At 43.7% G+C, this 20102-nt stretch overlaps 1 protein-coding gene across 1 annotated transcript in view; it reads right to left on the bottom strand.

The window, feature by feature from the left end:
- Positions 1-6342: 6342 nt before the first annotated feature.
- map1ab (microtubule-associated protein 1Ab) overlaps positions 6343-20102 on the bottom strand; it is a 63883-nt gene continuing 50123 nt past the window's right edge. Inside the window, exons 5-9 of the mRNA XM_070906939.1 lie at positions 11692-19894; positions 11076-11223; positions 7990-9782; positions 6982-7214; positions 6343-6498 (exon numbers count right to left, since the gene is read on the bottom strand). Of these exons, the coding sequence (XP_070763040.1) occupies positions 6343-6498; positions 6982-7214; positions 7990-9782; positions 11076-11223; positions 11692-19894 (10533 nt within the window). The remainder of the gene's footprint in view (positions 6499-6981; positions 7215-7989; positions 9783-11075; positions 11224-11691; positions 19895-20102) is intronic.

Below are 20102 nucleotides of genomic sequence, written 5' to 3'. Positions count from 1 at the left end.
GGACAGCGGGCGGCTTGGGGCTGGCTGGTGGTGGAAACACAGTTGAAATTTAAGTTTCTGAACACGACCAAGAAAAAGGATGAATGTCCGCGCAGGAGATGATGATTATTGTAGTTTTGTGTGATGCTTGAGTCCAAGATTACAGATATTATCACAAAGTCATTTAAATAATTAGAGAAAGTCGCAGGATGTTGCGGGATTTGTTCACCTCCAGAGGGTCTTCACCGTCAGAGAGAGAAAACTAAAACAAAAGCTGGTGGCTGTTAAACACCAGAAAACTGTTCAGCTTCCCTGCGGTCATGTGACAGATGAATGTTAAGAAACCTTCCTCTTAGCTCTTATTTTATTTCTTCAGGCCCATCTCTTCTTCATGTGTATGTTCAGCTGCAGGAGGCGTCCCAAACCCTTGACTTCCTTCCTGCTGTTGCTCTCTGCTAACAGGCTGAACTATAAATGTAAAGGCAGAGAGAGAAGTGGGCGGGAGAGACGAGAGAGGAGAGCAACTATTAGCCTGCTGATGAGAGAATTACCCTCATCCAGACTGCAGGAAGGTGTCCTCCGCGTCCTCAACTCCCCCATCACCCTCCCCCAAAGTCAAAATGCGTCGTCATGGTAACCTGGGGGAGGAGGGAGGGGAGTTGTTTTGCTTGACGATGTGGCAGCCGAGCAGCAATGTGTGGGTTCCTTCACCCCATCGAGACCCCAACGGCATGAAACAGTGCAGCATGAGAGGTTAGAGGGACGCGAGAGGACAACAGGACAGATCTGTTCTTCTTCTTCTGTCCCCCCCCAGGGAGGGTGTCGTTATTTTAAAGGTTAATGAGTCGATCTCTTTCCCTGTTGCTGAGTCAAAGATTTGTCTCCAACACTGAAGCTCATTTACTGACTCATATTTCATTCACTGCAAACTTTGGTACAAGACCACCAAGCTTTAGTTCACAAACACTCATGAAGGTGTGATTTTTACCTGTAACATGTCGTGTCAGATGGGGTTCATCTCAGAGGTCTATAACACCGGACTGACAGGTAAGATTCAGGTAAGTATTTCAAAGTTTGGCAAAAACAACTTGACTGCTGTTTAAATACTTGTAGTTTTTCTTTCAGAGAAGCAACACAATGTGGAGACGCTGTGAATAAAGCGAGAAGACCTTTTGTTTTTTACTATAATGACTTCTGCCACTTTTTAAAGACCCACGCACAGCGCAGCTTTGAGCTAAATGCTAACGTCAGCATGCTAACATGCTCACAATGACGATGCTGATGTTTATCACATATAATGTTCACCATCTTAGATTGGCGTGTAACACTAAACACAAAATACAGATCAAATGTCTTTATTAGTTTTTCAGATATTTGGTCATAAATCAGTACAATGAGTCAATAAGTGCTGGACTATTGATTGGCATGATGGAGCTACATGAAAAGTTAAAGGATCAGCAGAGTTATTATAATTAATCATGAGGGATGAATGAACACATGACAATTCATCTAATTGTTGTTGAGATGTTTCAGTCTATATATATTTAGTTATTTCTCTGAGTCAGATTTTTACATTTCTCCTGTCATAGTCCAAAGATATAAATGTTACGTCAAAGAATACCTTTCATGCAAAACTAAGACGGCTATTATTCTTTCACAAGCATCTGAAATCACACTGCTTTCATTTTTAGCCACTTCTTCAGTCCAGATGTCTGCAAATATTCCATAGATTTCTATGAAGTTTTGTAGAAACATTCATGTTCCCTCCGTTTCCTCCAGCGATCCTCTAGCGCCACAAGCAGATTCACAATTGTCTCGACAACTGCTGGATGGATTCATGTTCCTCTCGGGACGAATTGTAAAAATGTTGGTGATCCCTGAACTTTTCATCTAGCGCCATCAACAGGTCAAAATGTATTTATGACCAAATATCTGCTAAATAATGACAGGATACCACTCGGCTGTACTTTGTGTTTAGTGCTAACTAGCGAACATTAGCATGCTAACATGCTAAACTAAGACGGTGAATATGGTACACGTTATACCTGCATGTTAGCATGCAGATATTAGCATTTAGCTCAAAGCACTGCTAACCTACAGCTTCATAGAGCTGCTAACATGGCTGAAGACCTGTTAGCATTTCATCTTTCATCACTGTAATGATTTCTCATAATTTGATTAGAAGTATTTAGTTAGGAGACAAAAGAGACCCCGGACACACATTTAGATTTCAATGTACTTTTAATTGATGATCACCAGGCTGTTTCCCTTTTACAATGAATCTGCAGTAGTTCTAGTTTTACCAGTTAGATTTAAAGAGACAGAGAGATATTGAATATTGCACTGAGGAAGAAAAACATAACTAAGATTAATACAATGCAAAAAGAGAGAGAGAGAGAGAATCAAACAGAACTACCAATACAGCGTCTTCTTAACAACATGTTAATAGGGCAAACAATAAAAGCACAGCCCAGTATTATATTACTGTGGGTCATTTCAGTACCAGTTAAGACAATTAGCTTTTTTCAAATATACCTCTTTAAAATAGCATCGTATTTTTTATTATTATTTCCATGTTAAACAATTACATTCAGGATTATAACTAAATAAATCACATGCAGAGAGATTAGATGGACAGATGACACCATATTGTGATCAAATGATATCTTCATTTTAATGCAGGTACGGCGATGAAATTCAACTGAAAGATGCACTTTGTTTCATTCTGTGTCTTGTCAGCGGTTTGTGTCGTTTTCTTGGTTCACGGTGTAGTTATCAGTTTTGATCACACTGTCACTGAAGTCAGCTAAAATGAGCAGTTATCACAAGAAGGATAAGTTTGTTACATATTTCAGATTTTGTTCTTTCCGGAGCGATGTTCACAAATCTGTCTACAGTACACTGATGTACATGCAGCGTTTGTTTAACTTTACTGATGGTTTTTGAGTCTGCATGTGTTTCAAGTCATATTCAGGAAAAGGAAAAAGTTGCAGCTGCAGTTACTATTTCTGTGTTACTGTTAAAATGTTCGTTATGGGATCTCAGTCGCTCTCTGACGAGTCGAAAGTCAAACTCGTCTCCTCAAAACAGAATCTGCATTCTGTGCTCCCTAAAATTTATTTCTGTCTGGGTTGGTGTGAGTGTTTTTTTTTTTTTGTTTTTATTGATTTTTTTGTCTATTGTTTTGATCCAGCAGCATTCGCATGGTAGTACCAACTCTACATTCAGAAAAATAGATCTCCTGTATAGTGCATTCAGCTTCTGTATAGTCACACAGTTCAGTATCGAGTGATTCACAGCGCTCTACTGACGCCTTGAAAAGCTCAAGGCCTGGTATTTGGAATCTGCCAACTTAAAAACATCATTCAAAGACAGTACAACATATCAGACCGTCCACACAATCTGATCCATACACTGAAAAGCTTCTTCCTGGCTTTTTGGACACATTTCCAGACAGCATGGAGGACGGGGTGAAAAGGCCTTTTTGCTTGATCCAACAATTAGGCTGAACTGTCATTTTGATCCTTCACTGTCGTAATGTGGCCTTCAGTTAATCAACTCCCTCCACACTAGTGTGTGTGAGTGTGTGTGTGTGTGACTGTGTGTGTGTGTACTTGTGCGTACCCAGCTGTTTAATATACAACCTGCATCAAATTCAGGTTCTCCCCAGTGGGATAAAGAAAGCTCTGTCTGCCTCTTAAGCAGAGCATCATGTTCAGAAAACAGCATTCAATGACAACCTTGTGATTTGAAACTCAGGGAGGCCAGGCGGAGCCCAGAGCACGGAGGCTTTGGAAGATGAGGTATAAGGTAGCGAGAGCGTTATGAGAGTTTTACAGCGAAAGAAAATGGCACTGGTCCCAGATGGAGGGACTGAGTGAAGTTTAACTGTGCAAGCAGAGGATCCTCCCTGCTTTTAGTTGGCAACATCCTGACAATCCATCTGTCATCAAGAGCTCAAACAAAGTCCTTTCTGGAAATCCAAGCCTCCCCTGCTCCGTCCAGCCTAGACCCCCCCCCCCCCCCCCCCTCTCAAATCAGTCTTCAAAAAACAAAACAAAACAAAAATAACAAGCATGTGGTGAGCCATCTTTCTTGTTTAGACAAAAATGAAATGTTAACAAAAATAATCAGAGTTGCTTCTCAGCAGGAATTTGGAGAAACGTTAAAACCAGAATGAATCGGAAATGTAAATTTGCTACTCTAAGAATTCGGATATAAACGAAGAAATAAAACTTGATGGAAACTGAAGGTGAGCACATGAGCGTCTCTCGAATCCGTCCGTGAACAAGCAGAAAGACCCTTCATACTGACCCCAGAGAAACTCTCCACGTCGCCGTCAGAAACAAACTACGCTGCGTTACAGAAACAGCTACTCGGTGTGAATCGTACACTAACACACACAAAACGAACAGCCCAAGACATTCCTACTTTATAACTGCGTCCAGTGCAATCATCACATTCATGCTCATTCTATAAATATTACTCTGGGATTAAATATTAGGTTAATGCTTCATATTAAGATGTTGTTCCTTGTCTCGTACATTATTTTATATCACAATGAAAAGTTATTTTCTGCTACTCTCTGTGCTTCTAAACTCTCCTCTCGCTCCTCAGAAAAATACATTCCTATTTGGTGCAACATCTCGCTCGAAGACATTCATATTGGTTTGAAAGTGGCATTTCAGAATGTGGAATTACTACGTTACAGAGCTCGTAAGTTATCTCCATGTCAGAGTATCCTGGGTGTGGGGAAGGTTTGTGCATGTACTGTATGAACTGATTGGTCCTCTATTTCAAAGTCGTGTACTTGGTTTCTGTGAGTCACCCTGGTTTCTGGCTCTGCCTCAAAATGGCTGACATGTCCTTAAAATATGCCCCTCTCTTCCAAAACCACAAGCTAAAGGCACATGAAAGAAGCCTCCTGTCACACACTTCTTTTTTTCCTGAAAAATAACCCCAATAATAAATATAAATATTGCAGCTCCCACTGCCGTAACACTCCCTCTGCAGGGGCTAGAGCTTCCGTTGCTACATTAGTCACAGGTCACTGCTTGTTTTTGTTTTTTTTTCTCCATCGCTTTGTGATTTTGACAGAGACGGTAAAATGTAGCCGAACAGGAGGAAATGACGTAAACGTTGATTGAACCTTCTTCTCAAATGCGTGATCAAAAAACGCTGCATTCGCTTAAATGATCATAATTTGCTGCATCGTCACAAAATATATCATTTATTTAACATAACCTCTGTATTGATATAGAAACATTTACCCTATATGTATACTGGAGTACATGTAACCAACAAAGACCGTGATAAAGATAAACCGTTACATCCAGCGGAGATATGGTTAGTGTACAAACATCGTCCCTTCGCCTGGCGCCTATTGAATTCACTTGAGCGTAGACAGCCAAACGGTGTAGTAACCTATCTACACCACACTGCATTCCACACTTGGCTAAAGAACGGATTTAACCCTACGCAGTTCTGAAAGAGTCCGAGCTAAAACGCAAGCATCATGCACCAGCGAAGCTGTGAAAGCCGAGAAGAAAGATTTCAAACAGTGGCAACTTCAGGCACCTCCTAAAACTTCACCACAAATGACGAGAAGGAACGTGTTTTTTTTAAGTTGGTTTTTTTTTTGTGTTTTTTTTTTACTTAACATCAATTTATGTCATTATTGAGTTAATCCAAAAACTACTGTAGCGTGAGCAGAATTGTAAAGGATGAGTTTTGTCATGTGCACGATGGAAAAGAAAGCTTCAAATGAAGAAACTCTTCTAAAAACACTGTATACAATCTAAACAAATTATTGATCACTGATTCATTTGAGACATTTTGGAGAAGTTAACTAATACAAATTTTTGTTTTAACAGTGTTTTGGCACTTTTTTTGGCCTTTTGGATGAGAAATTTGCCACGTGGGAGTATTACATTTCCACTTTAAGAACTACACGTTACTGATCTATAGTTTAACTGTGGCATTATGCATTTGTGGGATAATGATGTCCAAGAAAGCTGTTAAGTGTGATTATGTTATTGAAAATGATTAGAATTTTTTAATCACAATCGTTGGTGTTCGGACAGACGGTTAACACACAGAAGAAAACAAACATGAAAGTACGTTATTATTTGCGTGATAACTCCGCCGTCACAGAGAGCGTAGACCCAGAGTTTTGACTTTGATTTCAGCGAACAGAATCTAGTGTATCGAGGGCTGCAGCAAATGCGTTTGAGATTGGTACCATGAGAGAGCGAGAAGCTTTGAAGAAGCAGAGAGTGCTGTTCGCTCTCGCTCTACCTCCAGTGAGAACAGATGACAGGGAGGGGGAGGATGAGGCGGGGAGCACAGGGGGGCTCATGAGGCTCAGAACTCGATCTTGCAGGCAGGGAAAGACTCGTCCTGCATGACTACGGTGCTGCTGGAGGCCAGAACCATGATGTTCAGGTCCTGCTGCCTCTCGTGGGTCTGCTGGTACCAGTCCCGGGTCACCTCCGTGTCGTGGGTCGGGATGAGAGTCACCTGACGGGGACGCGGGGAAACAAAATAAGGGATGAGTTCGACAGCTACAGCCAGGAGTTAGCTTAGCTTAGCATAAAGACTGGAAACTAGGGGAAACAGCTAGCCTGCTGTGGTCCTGGTCAAATCTATATGACACAGAAACCAGGAGGAACTCTAATTCCACATTTCACTTTTGTTAATAATGTGCTCACTAAAGATGTATTTGTTTTCTCTTTACAGACAGGAGAGAAGAGTGTAGAGCATCCACAAGGTCAGATGAGCTGTCTGTTACACTGAGCAGTCACCTGCATAATTACCTGTTTATTATTCCCCTCCTCCCTCATTTACCTGCTGCTGACGAAATGTGTCAGTTTACAAAGACTATTTATTCTTAGTTTATAAATATGTGCAGTAATAAAATGGCCACTAAGTGTATGATCACAGGCTATACATCAGTCTGGATGTGGTACATATACTGTGGGAACACTCATGGAGGGTAAATACCTGTAAATTGGAGCCCCACTGAGCTTTGCCCTCCAGCAGGGCGTCCAGGACTCCGCGGCTGGGCTCCCCGCTGCCCGGGTCGTTCCCGCTCACGACGTAGTACGCAGCTCGCACTCTCTTGAAGAATTCCTGGTCCACGTTCTTGGCACTGCAGTGGTTGGGCACGTAGGCCAGGTCGACGTAGACGGGCGGTCCGGGGGGGACGGCTGAGCTCGTCTTCTGGGAGTTGTTACCTGGAAGTGAACAAGGATATAAAACAGCATTAAGGGGTTGTAATAGTTCTTTAAATTAACTTGAGGTGCGCTGCGGTAGCAAAGAACTTAAGCAACGTTTTCCTCAACTGAAGAAATTATATTCTGTTCACTGATTTATTAATACAAATCAATTATTCAGAAAGATATATCACACCATGTATCAATGCACCTTTATAGAATAAAGTGCTAATGTGCTCCTGCCTCAAATTATACTTGTTATGCTGTTTAATGTAAAGTATGTTATTGTATATTTTTAATGACCACAATCTTTCCTAAATGATTTCTACTAATGTGAGTGTAATACTTAATATGTCAGTGTAGTTACGCGTATTTCAAGTGAAAGCTTAATCACATTTATATAAAGATGAGCCTGTAAATGTGACTAATGGCTGGAATTCAGTTGGATCTATAGGTCTTAACGTCTACTTCTGGCTTCATTTTTCATCTGAATGTTTTTTGTAAATTGATTATGAAAGTTAATTTACAAAAGGTCTGTGTAGAAGGAGCACAACTTTGTTTTCACAGTGTTGTGTGCACAGTTCTTAAACAGTAAAGACTCTATTTTCTTTACTTGTTGAGGTTTTTGTGTCCTAAATCTTAATCAATCGTGGGCTCTGTTTTTACAGTTTCACCTGCTGGCAAATTAAATCCATTTTTGTGATTGAATCTGGTGTGAAGACAGTTTGAATCAGCCCAGGAATTGTTTTGAAGGTAACTTCATGCCATGTTGCAGGATGTGACGATGTTAACACACCTGAACTGCTCTTGACACCGTTGACCAAGCCTTTCCCCTGGTTGAGGATCTCAGTCCTGGATCCTTGGGTCTCAGACATCTTGATCAGCCTGGAGCCTCTTTCTGCGTCCTTCCTCCTGAGGGAGGCCGATCGAGGTGAGGCGGAGTCCTTGGAAGTCTGCTTCACTGGAGTAGAGGACCTCTTCCTGACTTCCCCCTTACGAGCAGGAGAGGCTGACTTGGGTTTGCCCTTTCTGAGGCCCTTGGTGGTCTTGTGTTCCTTTTTAAGAAGTTTCTCTGTGCTGCTGTGGTCATTGAGAAGAGCCTCTGGATCTACCATGCACACATCTGGTTGTGGAGGGTGGGGAAGAGGGTCCTTCATTGGGGTGGGGGGAGGATCATGAGTCTTCTGAGCTGACCTTGGCGATGGAGGATGGTGACCCCCCCCAGCTCCAGATGCAGATAATTTGTCCACAGGCAGATGTTCAGCATCTTCGTCTGAGTCCAGATTTCCTTCAGCTGTTATGGACGGACACTCCTCGGTTTCTGGAGGGACGTCAGAATCAGACTGCGAAGGCAACGAGTCGCTCACAGATGTCGGAGGTGTTTCCTCTCCAGCCAACGTCACAGCCAAACCAGAAGACATGGCGCCGGGCAGCTGGTGTGGCCCCTGTCCAGCGTCTCCGTGGTGACTCTGGGCGTGGTGGCGCCTCTGCTTGTGCGACCTCCTCTTCACAGAGTGTTGCTCCTGATCATCCTCGTCCCCTTCCTGGGAGTGGTCACTGCGGCCGTCCTCCTCGCCCTCGTCACTGGAGAGCTGATGAGGGCTGGGGTTGATGAACGATGGAGAAAGTTCTCCTTTGCGGTGTTTATATTCGCAGGAGGAGTAGCCTGGATGGGAGCCGGAGGAGGAGGTGGCTCCCGTGTTCAAGTCAGAGGGACGCTCAGCCTTCGCGCCTCCTTTGCCAGATGTTTCTGTGTAATAGGTATCTTTTGGGGAGGACACAGACGTACTGTGGACACTGGCCATCCATTCCATTGCTTCCATTGCTTCTTCATCCTCTTCCTCCTCCTCATCATCACCAAAACCTGGAGGAGGGGCACTCGGGCAGTCGTCAGGCCTCTGTAGTAGCTCCCAATCAGATATACTGCTCTTTCTCCTGACCTCTAACCTCTCTGGTGGCTTCTCCAACAAGCTTTTCTCTTCGACTCTTTCTGCCTCTCCTTTCTTACCATCGTCTGCTTTTTCACACATCTTTGGATCAGCTGTTGCCTTCTTCTCCTCTGTGCTGCCTTTGCACGTCTTTTCCTCCAGTTTATTTTCCTCTGTTTTCTGCTTGACTTCGCTGTCTTTAGCAGTCTCTGTCTCTTCGTCTTTTTCTTTTGTTTCTTTTTCTGACACCTTTGCATCTTCCTTCAAAGGTGCTATTGCTCCGTTTGTCTTTTCCTCTTTCACCTCTGGTGTTTTCTCCTTTTTCTCTTTATCCTCCTCTGTTTTGGACACATCTGTCGTGGCACATGTGGTTTTGCTAGCTCCACTATCACTCAGTGGAGTAACTGAGGCTGTCTGTTGGGTTGTTTTCACCTCGTCAGGTTTAGACACAACAGTAGTAGAGGTGATGGTGACTGTCTTTGTCTCTGTGGAGTGCATCGTACTTTCTACCACACGTGGCTCAGTTATCGATGAAAAAGTCTCAGCCACTTTGATTTTTTGACATTCAATACGACATGGTAGGGTACTGTCCTCCATTTCAAGTGTATCAGGCTCCTCATCTTCCGCTGACCCTTGGGACACCCTGTCAGAGAAGTCAGCCCTTTGGAGGGGAGAGACATCAAAGCAAGCCTCTGATGTGGATAAACTCTCTGACAACTTTACTGGTTCGGTACTTTGTAGAGATGGTGCTGCGGAGGATGTTGAAATCTTAGTTTCTAGCATACAGAAACTATCAGTGCTTGACTTTGTGTCCATTTCAGGCTTTGCGGAACCGTTTCGATCCTCAGTCTGTTTGGCAGTGGTAGACAAGACTGGAGATGACGGTTTGGTCTCATCAAACTGACCGGGTAAAGACACTTTTGTTGCAGGTTTCGCCGTCACCTCCATGTACTCATCTCTCTGAAACCCTCCAAAGCAGGAGCTTGTAGACTCTGTCGTGAACGATGGCTCCTCTTTGGCTAGAGTTACTTCAGAGTCTCCAAACTTTTGGCTCAGAGGGGCAGAAGTTGAGGCTGAGGACGAGTAACTGTATGATGTGGACGAGTATGTTAAAGTGGTGTATGTGCAAGCTGATGAGGTAGTTTCCTCATGTTTTGCGGTGATATCTGGGGTCTGTCTCTCATCTAGACTTTCTTGCTGGATGTCTCTTTGGCTGTAATATGTATCATCGCTTTGCTTGGATAGCTGGGTTTCTTTCTTATCCTCCTTCAATCCTACTTGACACTCCTCACTGTAAAACTCCTCGGAATAACCTCCAGATCTGCTCTGTCCGATATCGGCATAGCTACCTCTTAGCGGAGGGGAGGGACTAGACGTAGTCTTGGACATGGACTCTGAATGGTCCGGTGGCAAAGAGCTGCTTGTGGATGTTGGTTGACTAGTTTCCTTTGTCGAAAAGCTTGGCGATAGAGACAGTTTGTCATCATCTCTTTTCTTTGCCTCTAGTACTTCAGAGGGGGTAACATCGTCTGCGCATGACAACCTTCTCTTTGTGGTTGGTTCAGGAGACAAAAGCGTTTTGTCTGTGTCCTCTGCTTTCTTTGTTTCATCTGATGTAGTGAAACAGCTTTCGTCCATTTTGTGAGGACTTGGGTCTGGACTAGTTTTAGCTACATCTTCACTCCTTGTCTCAGGAAGCTTGGATGTGGCCGTGTCAGCAGTTGCATCATCGTCTTTGAGTGGTTTTGTTTCAGGAGATGGTGTTTTTTTACTCACATCCTGCTTGTCTGTCTCTGTGACTTTTGAAGCCGAGGAATCACCAGGTGTCGGTTTACAGACTGTTTCCTCTTTAAGAAAGCTTGATTCAGACAACGGAGACTTTTTATTTGAGTCCTCTACCTCTGCTAACGTAGCGCTATCATCAGAGCTACGTCTACACATTTCTTTTTCAGACTGCTCTCTTGCACCCTTTTCCATATCTACATCACTTAACTCCTCCTCTTCTTCCTCCTCCTCCTCGTCCTCATCTTCGTCTTCATCATCATCAACATTGAAATCTTCCCCCTCTACAAGTAACCTTTTATCTATCAGACTCTCTTTCCCTTCAGGAAAGTCTAACATGGATTTACAAGCGGCAGAGCTGCTAATTTGACTATTGTCAGATGCCAAAACATTATCATCTATTTCATGTCCTAAAAATGTGGCAGCAGTTGCAGTCCGCAAATCACTCGAAGTTTCTTCTTTCTCTAAAGGTGATGCTTGTTGAGGTAAAATGTCTTTTTCTGCAGGTGAATGCCGACCAGATGGAGATCCCTGTCTTTCATGATCAGAGGACTCCATTTTGTCTTTGAGCGACTCAGCAGATTTTTCTTTCTCTTTTTCTGTTCTCTTTTCTGTGAATTCTCCAAAAGCTGTGGGAGTAGCTGAAAGTTGGGTACCGAGATCTGGCTGGCTCCATGACGGAGAGGGTGCTTCTTGTCTTAATGATACACCTGCTGATTGAACAGCAGCACTGGTAGAAACCTTATCACTTCCTCCTGTTGCCTCCGTTTGAAAAGCTGCAGCTGCACCTTCCGTCATATCCTCTTTCTCTTTCTCTGATTTCTCAGGTTTGTCCTCTTTGGAGCTGAAAGAATAAGACTCGGCAGCCTGGGACATTTTGTTATCTTGCATGTCTATGGATGAAAAGCTCTTGTCAACATAAGGTGTATCTGGTCTGTCTTCTCTCTCCCTCTCTTCCTCTTGGCCTTTCTCTCTGTCTTCGTATTTAGGCGAGGCACTTTGACTGTGGTGGCTGCTTCTTTCGCTCTCTGTGAGGGACACCGGGCTGTAATCGACTCTACTAAAGGACAGAGGCTCTTCTTTGTATTGATCATCCAGGAGGAACATGGCTCCTCCGGCCTCTGTCTGGCTTGTTCTTCTGTTATCATCAATAGCAATATCAGAGGCATGATCAAAACCTAAAGAAACCTCACTTTCTTCTCGAGAGTCCAAGTCATGATCCTTTGGAATGGGCTTTTCATACGGATCGTACTTGGACGCACCAAAGGTTTGCTTTTCGTCTCCGGGGCTTCCACCGACTGTCTCCTTCTCTGAGGCCATTTCATCAACACTCTCCATTTTTGCAGTGTCTGATTTTACAACTTCAGTGTGGCTGGTGTCTTCTTTGTCCAACATGAAATATGAACAAGGTTGCGATAATCCTGGAGAAGCCACCTCTCGCTCTCCTTCCATCTCCCTCTCTGCTTCTTTTCCAGGTTTCTCATCCAGCTTTGTCTTTTCTGTAGCACCGACACCTGAGCTTGTCTGAGACGGTATCTGTTTCTCTTGTTGTGGTGTTTCCTCCACACTGGATTGGCTCTCAGTGCTCGAAAGTGTGCAGCTCCTCGGTTGACTGTCACTGCTTGAGACTGTTGACAACACAGGCTTTTTCTCGGTTGAGTCTGACACTGGTTCTGCTGTAGCTGCTGGTATATCAGAAGCTGTTTCCTGTTTAGGAATAGAGGTAATCTCCTCCTTCGATGTGACAATATCAAAGGAGGGCTCTGGTTTGGCAAGTGGTGCAGGTGTTGTTTCTATTTTCACAATATCTTTGCCTGCTTCAGGTGAAGGTCTGGATTCTTCTTTTCCAAACTCTTTGACGTCTTCATCAATAGAGGGCTCCTGCATTGTAAGTGTTGGTATGATCACTGTGGTCTGTTCTGATGTTGGTGGTTTAGTTTGGTCGCTGGTCTGTGGACTCTGGGATGAGTCCAGACCTGCAGAGGAGATATCGTGTTCTGATTTTCGCGGCTCCACTGACAAGGGTCTGGAGCCTGCTCCTCCCATACAAATGTCCTCCTCCTCTTCATCTTCCCTGTCTTCATCGGAGGACTGAACCACAAATGCAGGTTTGTAATCCGGCTTGGATGCCATTGCTGCTTCTCCTAATACCGTCTGGGCAGGTTGTTTAATGGCTTTGTCCAGGTCTTTCTCTTGTAACTCTTCTCTCTCCCATTTCTCCTCTTTGGTGTGGTCTGCATCAGAGGAGTCATACTTTTCTTTCTCAGTTATCTCATCTGTCTTTTTGTCAGCAACATCCTTTTCTTTAACCATCTTTTCATCCTCGTCTGGTTTTGTCTTTTCATCTTTGATGTCTTCTGTCCCGTAGGTGTATTCTTTTTCTTGTTCTTTTTCCATTTTCTGTTCTTTGCTCAGTTCGGCAACATGTGCATCATCTTTTTCTTTCTCCATCTTCTCTTCTTGACTAATAATGGCCTTTGCTTCTTTATCTTGTTCTTTCTTCTCTTCCTGGATGTGACCGGAAGACAGACAAATGTCATCGGTCACTGGTTTCAGGTCTTCACTTGATGTAGTTACAGAAGTGTCTTGCTGCATATCTATTGATGTAGCACCAAAAGTTTCCTTCTCTTTCTGAGCTCCAGTAGGCTTATCAGAGGTTTCTTCTTGTATATGCGTATCACTAATGTCACAAATATCATCCTTTTTAGTTTTCTCCTCCTCCAAGGTCTGAGACAAGGGAAGACCTACCTCTTTTTCATCATCCTTTTTAGATTCAGACTCCAATGAATAATCATCTTTCCCTTTTTTCTCATCTTTGGCGCTGAATGTTGGAGTGTACGTCTCCTTCTCTGCCTCTTGTTTTATGGATTCAGCTTCACGACTGCCTTGTTTGACTACATCTTTCATTTCCTCCTCGATGGTTTCAGCTGTAGAGGGCTCTTTCTCTTTCGCGTCCTTGGGTTGGTCAACACTGGAGTCTGTTTCTTTCTCCTTTTTTGTGTCATCTTTTTCAGTTTCTTTATCCTTAATTTCCTCCAGAACGGGTTTGTGGTCAGAGATATCACCCTTCTGCTGCTCTTCGGCCTCCTGCATTTTTATCTGTTTGTCAGAAATGTCACTTTTTTCCAACTCTTTGTCATCCTTCATGGTTTTGTCAGAGGTATCATCTATGTAATCTTCCTTCTGCTCCTTAGTGGATACAAAATCGGAAATGTCACTCTTTTCTTTGTCTTTTTCAGTTTCTTCCTCTTTTACCTTAATTTCTTTATCGTCCATTGGGGTTTCTTTTGCCTCCTCCTTGATAAGTTTTACATCAGATGTAACATCTTTCAACTCTACCTTCTTTTCCTCATCTGCAAGGGGTTTTACACCAGCAGTGTCTTTGATTTCCTCCTCCTTGGTAGATTTGATACCAGAAATGTCATCCTTAATTGTTACTGCATCTTTTTCTTCCTTGATGGGTTTGATAGCAACACTGTCCTGATCCTGAATTGACACTTCTTCCTCCTTGGATGGTTTCACAGTAGAAGTTTCCTCCTTGTCTACTGCTTTCTCCTTTTCTTCTTCTATCGTTGATTTGACAGCACAAATATCTTTACTGATGTCTTTCTCCTTTTTGTCTTGCGCAGTGGGTTTGTCATCCTGTTTGATTGTTTCGTCCTTGGATGCTTTGACAGCGGAAACATCTTCGCTCATCATTACATCCTCTTCCTCCATCTTGGCAGGTTTGACAGCAGAAGTGACATCTTTACTTGTTTCTTGACCCTTTTCTTCCTCCATGACTGGTTTGACAGCATCCTGAAGTGTCTCTTTTGCTTCTACCTTGCTTGATTCGGTATCATCTTTACATACTATTACATGATCTTCCTTCATCTTGGTAAGTTTGATGGCGCCGGTATCATCTTCACTTTCCTCTTCTTCTCCAACTGTCGGTTTAACAGCAGAAGTATCTTCCTTACTTGGTTTATCTTTTTCCTCTGCCTGGGTAAGTTTTATAGCAGCAGTATCATCTTTACTTATGTCTTCCTTCTTGTCCTCTTCTACAGTAGGTTTGAAGGTGTAAGCATCATCCTTGCTTGTTGTCATATCTTTTTCCTGCTCCTTGGAGAGTTTGGTGTCAGAACTATCCTCTTTACTTGTCTCTTTCTCTTTTGCTTGCTCTGTGGTCGGCTTGGCAGCAATAGTCTCATCTTTACTCACTGTTACATCCTTTTCCTCCACCTTGGTGAGGCTGATGGTTGAGATAGCATCTTTACAAATCTCTTCCTCCTTTTCTTCTTTCATGGTAACAGCAGGTATGTCATCCTTACTAATCATTTCTTCACTGGTGGGTTTAGCAGCAATGATGTCACCCATCTCTTTATCCTTTTCTCTGTGCTCATCTGTAAAGGGCTTGGTAGCAGAAGTATCTATCTTTTCCATCTCTTTTTCCTCTTTCTTATCTTCGATCACTTTGATTTCAGATGTTTCCGTATCCTTTTTCTTCTCATCTTTAGTAAGCTCAATAATGGGCATGTCGTCTTTCTTTGCCTCTTTCTCCATCTCGTCTTTAACGGGCTTGATATCTGTTGCGTGGACTTTTTCGGTCTCTTTCTCTTCAATCTTTATAGAGCTAACATCAAATGTATCATCCTTTTCTGTCTCTTTCTTCTCCTCCTCTTTCAAAATCTTACTATCAGACACATCATCCTTTTTAACCTCTGTCTCCTTAACCTCACTTTTGGTTTGGAGGTCCTCATCATCTTGTTTTGTATCCTTCTGCTTCTGCTCATCTTTGATTTGTTTGGCCTCTGAAGCAACTTCTACAATTTCCATCTCTGCTTCTTTAGTAGTTTTGACTTCAGGACTTTCAGGCTCTTTCTGTTCATCTTTAATGGCTCTATCAACAGCGACAATGTCCTTTGCAATTTTCTCCTCTCTGATGGGCTTAATATCAGCGGTATCATCCATAACTGCCTCTTTCTCTGCTTTCTCATCCGTGATGGACTTAACAGCCAAAACATCTTCCTGGATGACAGATTTCTCTTTTTGTTCGTCCTTGATTTGTATGACATCGGAGGTGTCATCCTTTTGTTTCTCCTGTTCAACCTTGACAGTTTTAACTGCAGATTTATCATCATGATCATCATCATCATCATCTTTCTTGTTGTCATCGTCATCCTGGAAACGACTCCCTGGAACAGGCACTTTAGGTTCTTTCTCTTTGAGCCCTTCATCAACCTCTCCATCACCTTGTCCAGATGAGATGAGGAAATCCTTCCCTAACACGGGTGGCTGAACTTCTGTTACAGATGCAGCAACAACAGGGGTTGTTTCTGCCTGTTTGCCTTCATCTTTTTCTGGAACCTCTTTTATGTCCTTCTCAAATGATTTGTCCAGAGGTGTTGAAACTTCATGCTGAACTGTTTTCTGCTTGTCAACATCTTTTTGTGTCTCTGTTTCTGCGTCATCTTTCTTTTCAGTTTTGTCTTCAGTTGTTGTGACGATATCAAGGAGCTCCTCTTGCTTTTCCAGCTCCAAATCAGGGAAGACCTTCATCTTGTCTTCCACTGGTGACTGACGAAGTGGAGAGTGAGCTGCACTTGGTGGTCCGGACTGTGGAGGGGAGGCCATTTTCACAGTGATATCATCTGGACTAAAGCAGCGCTCCTCACTCTCTGAAGTTACCGAGTCTGATCCAAAAGGTCTAGTAGGCACAACAGATGAAATATCTTTGGGTGCAACTGCATCTATATTTTCCTCTTCCACTGGTAGATGGACTGGTTTGGTGTCTTGTATAGACTTTGAAACTGGAGACAATGAGCCAGCAAGCTTTTCGTTATCTTTCTCCTGACTCTGTAATAATTGGGATGAAGCATAGCCCTCTTGGAGTTTTTCAAGTGAAATTTCAACATTAGGAGTTTGATCTTCTTCTTCCTCCTCTTCTTCTTCTTCTTCCTCCTCATCATGAGCATCAGGAGCTTTAGCCTCCGTCTTCACTTCTGCAACAGGACGCTGTAAGTCATCAGATGGAGACTTCGGTTTGTCGTCTTCTAAAGAAGGTGGTGAGAGAGTTCCTGCAGAGAGCGGCTGCTCTTTGCCTTGGGTAGCGTCAGGTGGGGTTGAAAGGGGAACAGGGGTTTTGGGTGGTTCCTCAGCTTGAGGTGCTGTGACTGATGCCACAGATTGGTCTTCGGCGATAGAAGTAGGGAAGGAGGACATTTTGTCATACTCTGTGATGGACGTTGCAGAAGACACATGCTCCTCTTCTGCCAGGGGAGCAGTGATGATGTTGGTGAACACTGATACTTGCTCCTGCACGCCTGGGATAAAACTTTTCTCGGTCATAGCTGCAGCTTGCATCTCCCTCATGCCGTGAATGTTTACAAATGATCCAGTCTGATCTGGGACAGAGATGTCGTAGGCACCGACGTCGTATTGAAGGTGTGGAATCCTCTCTTCTGCCTCCTCGTGAATCTCCTCGTCAGAGATGGTCTGCTCTGTCTCAGAGTAGCCGGGGATGGTCTCGTCTTGGATGTAGGAGATGGGTTCAGCTGCAGCGGCTCCTTGAGCTACTGAGGTTATGGGAGCTGTGGCCCCTCCAACATGTGACAGGTAGCCCTCTTCCTCTTCCTCTTCTTCGTACTTGGCTGCAGTCAGAATTTCCGTGGTTTTGCTTTCAGGGAACATTTGCTCTTCAGCTGCATCTTCAGGTTTGACCTTGATCTCTTCATCTGCTATTACATCTAAATCTTCCACCTCCTCCAGTTCGGCTTTCCCCACTGCCTCATCCTCCTCCTCCTCTTCCTCCTCCTCCTTGGATGGAGTCATTTGTAACCCCTCTTTTGTCACAACCTTGGCGGAGAGATTTTCGGATTTCTCCATTTCTTCTATCTCGTGTTTCCTGTCAAGCCCATCGTCCTTTGCCTCATCTTCCTCTTCACCTATTCCCATATCTTCTTCCTCCTCCTCTTCTGTTTTCTTTTCAGCAGCTGGGGCCTCTTCTTCCTCCTCTTCCTCTTCCTCATCCTGGGTTGCTGCTCCCTCATCCTCAAACTTTTGAGCCTCCTCTATTTCTCTCTCTTGTGCTGACTCCTTGTCTTTGTCTTCAACTTCAGCTTTCACTTCTGGGGTCGATACCTCCTTTTCTGGAGACTTTGTGCCAGGTGGAATTTCAGATATAGTTTCTTGTGCTTCCTGCATCTCTTGGGTAAGACTTTGTGCTGAAACCTCTTTAGTGTCTGGTGGCTCTGCTGATACAGCTACAACTTCAGCTTTTTTCAGTTCTTCATAATCCTTGGTGAGGTCTTCAGGAGTTGAGGGAGCAGACGTGCCCTCAACAGCTCCATTCTCTATTGGTTCAGGTTCAACAGTTTCAGGTTTTGGCTCTTCTGGCTTCGGTTGAGCAGGTTCAGCCTTTGCTGCTTTGATTTTTCCAGTCTTGGCTTTATTTGACACTTTAGCTTTATGTAATGTCTTTCTGACTTCTGGTGTAAGTGGTTTTAGGTCAGGCTTTGTCATTTTTCTCAGCTCAGGTTTGGATGTGTCCTTCCTTTTGTCCTCTTTGGACTTAATATCTTTCTTTTCATCTTTTTTAGCAGAGTCCTCTTTCTTTACTTTCTTGATCTCTTTCTTTTCCTTGTCCTTTTTCTCATCCATTTTTGACACCCTTTCCTTAGGGTGCTTTTTTAAGGATTTCTCTTTCAAGAGTTTTTTCTTTTCTGGCACATCAGTTTTAGATTTTATAGTTTTAGTAGGCTTTTTCTCCTCTTTTTTCTCCGATACATTTTCCTTCACGGAGTCACTTTTTGCCTCTGTGGCGGCTGACACGTCATCTTGTCCTTCGGTTTCTTTCTTTGAGGCCTTTGCTGTAGTCTTCGGGGAGGACTTAAGACTCTCTTTGCTATCTGTTCTTTGTTTTAACTTGGTTTGTTTTATAACAGAGGGAGGAGCTCCTGAGGCAATGTCCTTTTGTGTGGCTACAGGATAGCGCAAGAAGTCAAGGTGCTTTAATTTTTCCAGCCCCTCTAGGATCTTGTTTTGTGGTGCATTCCCAGGGAACAGCACTCTGACGATCTTTTCTGCAGGGTTGGCGGGGAGCCAGACGACTAAGGCTGTAACTGATGTCAGGTAGGGCACAGATATTTCTCCTTCTTTCCCGTTGGGCAGCACAATACCAGTTTTGGCCTTGCTGTTGCCAGCCCACTTCTGCATTAAAAATTGCATCTCTTTACTGTCTTTGACAGGGTTGAGAACATACATGTCTAACCTGCCCACTCCCATCTTGTGGAACAGAGTAATGGGCTCAATGGTGTTGCTGACCACTCGAAAGAGAGGCTCCGGCTTGATTCCTAGTTTGTTAAGGTACTGCAAAGTCAGTGAGGCCTCTTCGATGCTGCGTTTCACTTTAAGATTAGATTCTGGCATACGGAGCTTCTCTGGCACGTTGAAGAACACCACGCCTAGTTCAGGAGAGATCAGGTTCTTCATCCAGTCGTTATAGTTGGTGGAGCCTTGAGACTGCTCCTCCTCCTGTTCTGCTATCTTCCTCTGAAGCAGCCCATTGATACCTGGGAGATTGTCAGCGCCGATGTGTGTCAGTAGAATCGAGTCAATGCGGTCCAAGTGACGAACCAGCTTCCAGAAGCATGATTTTCGTTCAGAGCCTCCGTCCACTAAGATGTTGAAGCCATTCACAGCAAAGAGAGCAGAGTCTCCTCGTCCGCCAGGAAAGATGTAGCAACATGGCTTGGACAGTTTCAGGAAGCCTCCGGAGGTGGGTGGCTCCAGGAGGTCAAAAGGTGAAGGGACGTCGACCGTCTCAGAGATGTACTCTGTGAACTCGGTGACGCCCTCCATCTTGGGGAGAACGGGCTCAGGGTTTAGTTTGTATTCCAGGAACTCCCGCAGGGTCTGCTGCTGTCCCAGGGAGCTCCAGCCCACCTCCCCACGGCAGGACACAGTAAGTGTAGCCTGCTGCTTGGGGGCAGTTGTGCCCAGTAATTCACTGACCTGCCGGAGGGACACACCCAGACACATCAGTCAGTGATGAATGCATGAAATGTGGTAGACAAACTTGCCAAGGGAAATATTAAATAATATTTATATTAAAATATAATTTTTAATACACCTAATAATATATGGAATATTTTTTAAGAACAAAGTAATTAATTTAACTGGAATAATTTGGCTATTTTTGTGTACAATGCCAACTATTTAA

This window comes from Enoplosus armatus, chromosome 6 (assembly GCF_043641665.1).
Source record: "Enoplosus armatus isolate fEnoArm2 chromosome 6, fEnoArm2.hap1, whole genome shotgun sequence".
Classification (NCBI taxonomy): domain Eukaryota; kingdom Metazoa; phylum Chordata; class Actinopteri; order Centrarchiformes; family Enoplosidae; genus Enoplosus; species Enoplosus armatus.
Note: the sequence above shows the minus strand (reverse complement) of the source record. Positions and strands in the feature narration are given on the sequence as shown.